The 9,597-nt window shown below is 50.2% G+C and overlaps 1 protein-coding gene across 1 annotated transcript; it reads left to right on the plus strand.

Annotated features, from left to right (window-relative positions):
- The first annotated feature begins 400 nt into the window (after positions 1-400).
- Positions 401-3,659, plus strand: Lyzl4 (lysozyme like 4). Its single transcript, XM_042672738.1, is given in 5 exon segments — positions 401-539; positions 621-655; positions 657-771; positions 1,702-1,780; positions 3,590-3,659. Coding segments are annotated over 5 exon segments (438 nt in total).
- Positions 3,660-9,597: the final 5,938 nt, after the last annotated feature.

Consider the following 9,597-nt stretch of genomic DNA (forward strand, 5'->3'; position numbering starts at 1 on the left):
GGAGGTGGGTAGCTCTTTGTTAGTCCATTCATGCATTTGTGGGGTGTGTGTGTGTGTGTGTGTGTGTGTGTGTGTGCTGGGCCTCGAACTCAGGGCCTGGGTGCTGTCTCTTTAGTTTTTCCACTCAAGACTTGGTGCTCTACCACTTGAGCCACACCTACCTCCACTTGTGGCTTATTTAGTTACTTATTTTTTTGGGGGGGTGGGGGTGGGGAGAGATAGTTCATTGTGCAGTGAGCATCTCCCGGACTTCCTTGCCTGGGCTGGCTTTGACCCACGATCCTCTGGATGTCAGTGTCCTAGGGGGCTCCTGCTGAGCTCTAAGCTGTTTATTCTCGGTTTCATTTCGTTCGTTTCTCTCCCCGGCATCTCTGTTCCTTCAACAGGAGCCCGGAAGTCGATGAAAGCACCCATCATCCTCTTCCTCATCAGCTACCTGGCGGCTCCCACGTGGCCGGCCATCTTGGGGCGTTGTAAAATTGCCAAAATGCTCAGCGACGGGGGCCTGGATTACTTCGAGGGCTACAGCCTACAGAACTGTGAGCACGAGCCCTCTCCGCCCTTCTGTGTCTCCCTCCTTCAAGCCCCATTGTTTTTTGACCTTCTTTATCTACCCCTAGGGGTGTGCCTGGCTTATTTCGAGAGCAAGTTCAACCCCTCGGACCGTGTACGAGAACTCCAGGGGCGGCTACATGGGCTACGGGCTCTTTCAGATCCGGGATAACAATTGGTGTGACCATGGGAAGAATCTGTGCAGAGTGTCCTGTTCTGGTGAGTCTCACACACACACACACACACACACACAGAGCCTCCCTCCCTGGGACGGACGGGTGGAATATTATACAGCCAGGAAGATGGAGAAGGAAGTTAGGGTGAACCAAGACAGGCTAGGCCTGGGAGGGGAAGGCTGGAGACCTGCATTCCAGTAGGGTCTTCTGTCATCCTAGCTACTCATGTTCCTTCCTTCCTTCCTTCCTTCCTTCCTTCCTTCCTTCCTTCCTTCCTCCAGGGGACAGGCGCCAGCAGTTCAGTGGTCACAGGGAGGAGACAGGACATGGTGGCCCCAAGGGGAACCTCAGGACCTGTGGTCAGGAGGAGAAAGCAAGGCCGGGCTCCCGGGGCTCCTGCCTGTCATCCCAGCTTCTCAGGAGGCTGAGATCTGAGGATTGTGGTTCAAGGCCAGCCCAAGCCTGGAGTTCAAGTCCCAGTACTGGGACAAAAATGGAGGAGAGAGAGAGGGAGAGGGAGAGGGAGAAGGAGAAGGAGAGGGAGAGAGAAAGAGAGAAGGAAGGAAGGAAGGAAAGAATGAAAGAAGGGAAGAAAGAAGGAAAGAAGGGAGGGAGGGAAGGAGGGAAGGAAGGACGGAAAGGAGGGAAGGGAGGGAAGGGAGGGAAGGGAGGAAGGAAGGAAGGAAAGAGGGAAGGAAGAAGAGAGAGAAGGAAAGAAAGGAAGGAAGGAGGGAAGGAGGGAGGGAGGGAGGGAGAGAGAGGGGGAGGGAGGAGGGAGGGAGGAGGAAGGGGGAGGAGGGAGGAGGGAGGGGGGGGGAGGGAGGAGGGAGGGAGGAGGGAGGGAGGGGGAGGGAGGGAGGAGGGAGGGAGGGGAGAAGGGAGGGGGGAGGGAGGGGAGGAGGGAGGTGCGCTGGTCTGTGTGTCTAGCTGCTCTGGTGTCTATGGGTGCTGACCTGGCTTTGTTCCTCCACAGCGTTACTGAACCCGAATTTGAAGGCCACGATCCAGTGTGCCAAGAAGATCGTCAAAGGACGGCTGGGGATGGGGGCCTGGTGAGCCGTGTGTGTGTGTGTGTGTGTGTGTGTGTGTATGTGTGCGTGTGCGTGTGTGTGCGTGTGTGCGTGTGTGTGTATGTGTGTGTGCACGCGTGTGTATGTGTGTGTATGTGTGTGTATGTGTGTGTATGTGTGTGTGTATGTGTGCACGCGTGTGTATGTGTGTGTGTATGTGTGTGTATGTGTGTGTGTGTATGTGTGTGTGTATGTGTGTGTATGTGTGTGTATGTGTGTGTATGTGTGTGTATGTGTGTGTGTATGTGTGTGTATGTGTGTGTATGTGTGTGTCTGTGTGTGTCTGTGTGTGTGTGTATGTGTGTGTATGTGTGTGTCTGTGTGTGTGTATGTGTGTGTATGTGTGTGTGTGTGTGCGTGTGCGTGTGTGTGTGTGTGTGTGTGCGTGTGTGTGTATGTGTGTGTGTGTGCGTGTGTGTGCGTGTGTGTGTGTGTGCGCGCTCACACACACATAACCACAGATATAATACAGAATGCATATGATGCCTGGTGTTTATTTATTACATATTACATATGTATTGTATTGTGTATATATGATAAAGGCATAGAGAGAATACATATAACATAAAATCATGTAATATAAATGTATATTAGATATGAATCTATTACATTTATATAATAGATATATTTATATAATAGATACATATATTATACTATATTATATATTTATAATATATAACATATAATACATATTATACTATATTATATATTTATAATATTTATGCTTACTATAGGTGATATATGCTAGTATATCTATTTACCATCTACACCTATCAAATTATAGACTATATAAATAATATATTTATATGATATATTATATAACACTATAACAATATATATGATATATAATGTTACATATAATAATTTAATGTAAGATGTACTATGTATAATAAATATGATAAATAATACTAGATTTAGTACTATATATACATATGTAATATATAATATAACCATATATTTTATATTTATGTATTATATAAAATATATTTACATATAAGTGCATATGATACATAAGACATATAACTATTACAGAAATGTGCATTGTTTACATTTATTATAGACAGTAAATTTTAATATAGAATATACAGAATATATGCATTTTTGAGTATATATATTTATAGCTGGGTATATAATTACGTTAGAGTATAACAATATAAGAGTAGTATCTACAGCACATTTTTTAAAACCAGTCCTGGGGCTTGAACTCAGGCCCTGGGTGCTGTCCCTCAGCTCTTCAGCTCAAGGCCGGTGCTCTACCACTTGAGCCACAGCGCCACTTCTGGTTTTCTGGTGGTTTATTGGAGATGAGAGTCTCACGGACTCTCTTGACCAGGTTGGCTTTGAACCAGGATCCTCAGATCTCAGCCCTCCTGAGTAGCTGGGATGACAGGCGGGAGCCACTGGAACCTGGCTAGACGTTTTCACATTTAGAGAAGCAGCAATTGGATTTTCACAGTTGGGCAGGTTCCCGCGTGATGGACGGGTGTGGTGGGCACTGGGATGGAGAACACACTCAGCTTTAAGGCACAGGATGATACAGAGACACACGGGCTGGGAAGGTGGCTCAGTGGTAGAGCGCTTGCCTTGCATGCATGAGGCCCTGGGTTCGATTCCTCAGCACCACATAAGCGAAAAAGCCAGAAGTGGTGCTGTGGCTCAAGGGGTAGAGCACCAGCCTTGAGCTGAAGAGCTGAGGGACAGTGCCCAGGCCCAGAGTTCAGGCCCCACGACTGACCAAAAACAAATACACAGAAGCCCCCTCCCTCTCTCTCTCTCTCTCTCTCTCCTCAGGCCTACCTGGTCCCGCAACTGCCAGCTCTCTGACACTCTGGATCGCTGGCTGGATGGCTGCCAACTGTAGACGTTGGTGCAGAACAACTGGACAGCCCTGCGAGCGAGGAGGGCCGAGCCAGGTGCTGCCTTGCTTAGTCTCAGCGGTGCCACGAGCTTGCCGGACAGCCTCAGGTGGAAAGGACCAAAACCCCAACAAAACCAAACCCTTGCTTGGGACAGGGGGCTCAGCATGCAGAATAAAGCGAGCTGCTGTCGCTTACTCCATGTGGGGGGCCCAGGTGCCTTGGCCTGTTTTTCTTCCTTTCTTGTTCTTGTTGGTTTGTCTGTTTGTGCGGTGCTGGGCCTTGAACTCATGGCCTCCTGAGCAGCTGGGAGGGCAGGCGCGAGCCACCGGCTTTCTCCGAGAGAAGTGGTTGATGTCAGCCGTCTGGGGGGCTCACGCCTGTCATCCCAGCTACTCAGGAGGCTGAGATCCGGAGGATTGCAGTTTGAGGCCAGCTCAGGGCAAGAGAGTCTGTGAGACTCTGATCTCCAATGAACCAGCAAAAGGTGGAAGTGGCGCTGTGGCTCAAGTGGTAGAGCACCAATGTTGAGCCAAAGAAGCTCAGGGACAGTGCCCAGGCCCTGAGTTCAAGCACAAGCACACACACACACACACACACGCACACACACACACACGCACACGACACACACACACACGGACATTGCAGAGTTTCAACCAGGAAATGGGGAGGGTCGGATTTGAACCAGAGTTTCCAAGGAAGCTGGGAGCAGAACTCTGTCTTTTGCTTGGTTGAAGCGAGTTCCTGCACTTTTAAATCTAGAGAGAGAGAGAGAGAGGGAGAGAGGGGGAGGGAGAGGAGGGGAGGGAGGATGAGGGAGGGAGGGAGGAAGGGGGAGGGGGGAGGGAGGGAGGGGGGAGGGAGGGGGGAGGGAGGGAGGGAGGGAGGGGGGGAGGGAGGGGGGGAGGGAGGGAGGGGGGAGGGAGGGGGAGGGAGGGAGGGAGGGAGGGGGGAGGGAGGGAGGGAGGGAGGAAGGGAGAGCCAGTTTAATTAGGCCCATTTGTTTCATCCTTTGTGCAGTGAAGAGAACACTTCTAAATTGGTTGCGTTTGGGGTTTTTTCCCCTTTAATTATTAATTTCTCATATGAGGCCGTGGTGCACATGGCAGGCACGATGAACTGCTTGTATTACTGCCCCTGTCTGTCTGTCTCTCTGTGTGTTTCTGTTTGTCTCTCTCTGTCTCTCTCTGGCTCTGTCTGTCTGTATCTGTCTCAGTTTCCCTCTCTGTCTTTGTCTGTCTGTCTGCCTTCCTCTGTCTCTATCTGTCTCTGTCTTTCTCTGTCTCTGTGTCTGCCTCTCTGTGTCTGTCTGTCTGTCTCTGTCTCCTCTCTCTTCAGGACAGAAGAAACCCAGCTCCTTCAGCAGTGCTGGAAATGTTTCTCCAGTTTCTCCCAACATGGTTTGCCACTTGGGGACTCGGCTGGAGCCACCTCTGCCCGCAGCCTCCTGCTCCACACCAGCCGGGGGTCTGGGGAAGCCCTCCTCCCCCCCCCTGCTCCCTCCCCGTCCCTCCCGGCCCTGCCTCCCTCCCTCCGCTCCCTCCTTCCTTCCTTCCCTTCTTCCTTCCTTCCTTCCTTCCTTCCTTCCTTCTGTCCTTCCTTCCTTCCTCCCTGTCCCTTCCCTTCCCTCCCTCCCTCCTCCTTCCCTCCCTCTCTCCCTCCTTCCCTCCCTCCCTTTCCTCCATCCCTCCCTTCCTCCTTCCCTCCCTCCCTTTCCTCCATCCTCCCTCCCTCCCTCCCTCCATCCCTCCCTCCCTCCATCCTCTCCCTTCTTCCTCCCTCCCTTCCTCCTTCCCTCCCTCCCTCCCTCCCTCCCTCCTTCCTTCCTTCCTTCCTTCCTCCCTCCCTCCTCCCTCCTCCCTTCCCTCCCTCCCTCCCTCCCTCCCTTCCCTCCCTCCCTCCCTCCTTCCTTCCTCCCTCCCTCCCTCCCTCCCTCCCTCCTCCCTCCCTCTTCTCCCTCGCTCCCTCCCTCCTTCCTTCCTCCCTCCCTCCCTCCCTCTCTCCCTCCCTCCCTCTCCCCTCCCCTCCTTCACTTTGTTCCACTGGCGTCTGCTGCTCTACCACTTGAGCCACCTTTCACTTCCAGCTTTTTGCTGGTTCACTGTCTCTCTGAGAGTGACAAACATGTGATGCACACACGTGCACACACACATGCGCACACACACACATGCACACAGACGCGCGCACACACGCACACACATGCACACACCTGCACACACGCACACACACCTGCACACACACATACACACATACATGCATACACCTACACACACATGCACACACACATACACACATGCACACACACATACACACATGCACACACATACACACATGCACACACACATACACACATGCACACACACATACACACATGCACACACATACACACATGCACACACATACACACATGCACACACACATACACACATGCACACACACATACACACATGCACACACATGCACACATGCACACACATGCACACACATGCACACACATGCACACATGCGCACACACATGCACACACATGCATACACACATGCACACATGCGCACACCACGCGCACACACATACACACACACACACACACACACGCATCTTCTACTGCCTGTGGCTAGGAGCCGCTCAGCCCCCGCCTCCCCCCGCAAACTCCATCACCACCGCCCGCCATCATCATCATGATCATCATTCACCATGGGCTGTCGTCATTGTCATAGCTCGAGGGCCCCCCCCCTCCATCCTCCGTCCCCAGTTATTCACGTCCATGATTCCCTTGTTCAGTTTGAAGCTGTGCGTGTGTGTTTGTTGCTTCTCCCCCACACACCCCCAAAGCTGCTCCCCAGAGCTGAGAGTCCCACAGGCCTTTCCGCCCCGGGCTGACCTGGAACCGCGATCCTCCGGAATCTCAGCCTCCTGAGTGGCCCGGATTGCCAGGCCCGAGCCACCCCTCCACCCCCCACCCCGGCCCTAGCCTGGCTCGGACTATTTAATTGGCTCAACTCGGTTCTGCTGCAGTGAATAGATAATTCTAGAACGCGCATCAGGGCTTGTTAAAATATAAAGAAGAAAATAAAAAAGCAATGGAATGTGGAGGATACATACATAACTATAAATATATTGCATATACAGGATATAGAAAGATATAATAAATGTATACATGATTATATCAGCATGTATATGTTTTTCTCCTGTTGCTGGAAGAGCAATCTGTATCTTTTATTTGCTTTACAGAAATGAAGAAGAAGAAGCCCAAGATGGAATTAGAATCCATGTGGCTTCTGGAGGGCTGGGGAGGGGGAGAGTCCAGGACCAAAGAGGCAGCCTTCTAGAAGGTTCCCCCCCCCCCCCCAGGTAGAGCACATTTACGGTAGGAGGCGGTTGCCGTGTTTCTGTGGAATCTGATGCTCTTCCTCATGAGCCACAGATGGGGGTGGCAGAGACACCCCGAGATCACACACGGAGAGTTCCACGCCCCACACCCCCTCCCGGCCCTGGCCGCAGACACCCCGACAATTCCAGGGGGGCTCTTTTTTCCTGTTATTTTTTTTTCCTCCCAGAGCAGATCTTCCTTTCTCTCTCCCTTCTCTTTTCTTCCCCCGCTGCCCCAGGGTTGGGGGATCCCCGGTCCACATTGAACAGGGCCCCCCTGTCCTCCCCCAGGAGCCCGCCCTCCCTCCTGCCACCCACCTCCCCCTCCTCCAGACACCAGCCTAACAGCTCAGGACAAGCGCCCCAGGCCCTGAGTTCAAGCCCCAGGACACCCACAGGGATGATGTAGAACAAGGACAAGGCTTTGAGCTCTGGAGACCCCGGGACCAGAGGCTGAATTCACCCCTGTCATTTGGGTGCTGGGCCTAGCCAGGCAGATGAAGCAACCTCTCTGTGCTTGTGGGCATAAGAGGAGCCGAGGGCGGCAGAGGAGAGGGGCGGGAGATATGGCTCCCAGGACGCTAACGAGAATCATCTTGACAGTCATGATAGCTAGTGTGAATCATGGCGGTGAGGGTGGTGATGATGATGGTTGTTTGTGACCTGCAGAGAGCTCTGCGGGGAGCTGTCTCTCCTCCATCTCCCCCTCCCCAAAGTCATTTTCTAGAATGCTTCATTTATTCCTTGCTCACGAGGAGGCTGAGGCTTCTCATGAATGACTTGCGTTTGTGGAAAAATCCCACAGCCCGGGACACTGCATTTCTTCTATTTGAATTTAATTGAATCCATTGATCTGCTTGAATCCGAGTTCAGCAGAAAACCTTGGCCGCCCGCCTCATCCAACTTTTGGGGGAAATCTCTGGAACTTCTCCCCTTGGGCCTGGAAGGACGCATCTTAAGGGCAGAGACACACAAATCTCAGGAGTCCCTTTTTAAAAAGAGAGCAAAAAGGTCAGTCCTGGGGACTTGAACTCAGAGCCTGAGCTTCTATGCTCAAGGCTGGCGCTCTACCACTTGAGCCACAGCACACTCCTGGCTTTTTTGGTAGTTGGTGGGAGATAAGCATCTTACAGACTTTCCTGCCCAGGCTGCTTTGACCATGATCCTCAGATCGCAGCCTCCTGAGTAGCTGGGCAGATAGATCTGGGAGCCCCGCTGTGCCTGGAAAACGGTGGTGGATTTTGGGGTTTGGGGTGGGGGAGCAGGGTTGTTGATGAAGAGAAGGAACTTTTGCTCACTAGCTGTTCCGAGCTGCGTTCATTTCTACCTTCATTAGCCCTTCAGCCATTAGCAGAACTTAGGGAAACAATGAAATCTGCAGCTTCTGGCACATTCTGACAGCTGCACTGAGCGCTGAACTCTCTCATACCAGGGGACGGGAGGCGCTGCGCATCAATAAGGGGGAAAAAAATAGATGAATATTTCCAGGGAAGCAGCAAGCTGAGAATCGGGACTAGACAATTCGCCAGGAGCCAGAAATAAGACAGGGAAAAAGCAGAAGAAAACACACACGCGCGCGCACACACACACACACACACACACACACACACACACACACACACACACACACACACACAGTACAAACTCATTAGCAACAGCAGATATGCAGCAAAACCATAAGGAAAAAAGAGTCTGAATTTGTTAAGCAGCGAGTATTTAAAAAAACAAATCTAGAGGACGGACAAATCTGTGAGTTTGGGGTGGTTTGGTTTTGGTTTTGGTTTGAATCCTCTTGGTTAAAAGGAGCTAGGAAGACTATTCTAGAAAGAAGTAGGTCACACACTGATAGTCTGAAATATATTGACATGTTCATTATTAATATTAATATATTCTTTGGGCCAGGAAGTGGGGTTTCCTCTATTCACTATCCATCTAGCCACCTTTCTATCTATCTATCTATCTATCTATCTATCTATCTATCTATCTATCTATCTATCTCTCTATCCATCTATCTATCCATCTTTTTATCTCTCTATCTATCCATCTTTCTATCTATCCATCCATCCATCTATCCATCTTTCTATCTATCCATCCATCTATCTATCTCTCTATCTATCTATCTATCTAGCTCTCTATCTATCTATCTATCTATCTATCTATCCATCTTTCTATCTATCCATCTATCTATCTATCTATCTATCTATCTATCTATCTCTCTATCTCTCTCTCTATCTATCCATCTTTCTATCCATCCATCCATCCATCCATCTATCCATCTTTCTATCTATCCATCTATCCATCTATCTATCTATCTATCCTATCTATCTATCTATCTATCTATCTATCTATCTATCTATCTATCTCTCTAGCTCTCTATCTCTTTATCTATCTATCCATCTTTTTATCTATCTCTCTCTCTTTCTATCTCTCTCTCTCTATCTATCTATCCATCTTTCTATCTATCCATCCATCTATCTATCTATCCATCCATCTATCTATCTATCTATCTATCTATCTATCTATCTATCTATCTATCTATCTATCTATCTCTATCTATCTTTCTATCTATCATCCAT

This window comes from Dipodomys spectabilis, unplaced genomic scaffold, assembly GCF_019054845.1.
Source record: "Dipodomys spectabilis isolate Male_0828 unplaced genomic scaffold, ASM1905484v1 ptg000766l, whole genome shotgun sequence".
Classification (NCBI taxonomy): domain Eukaryota; kingdom Metazoa; phylum Chordata; class Mammalia; order Rodentia; family Heteromyidae; genus Dipodomys; species Dipodomys spectabilis.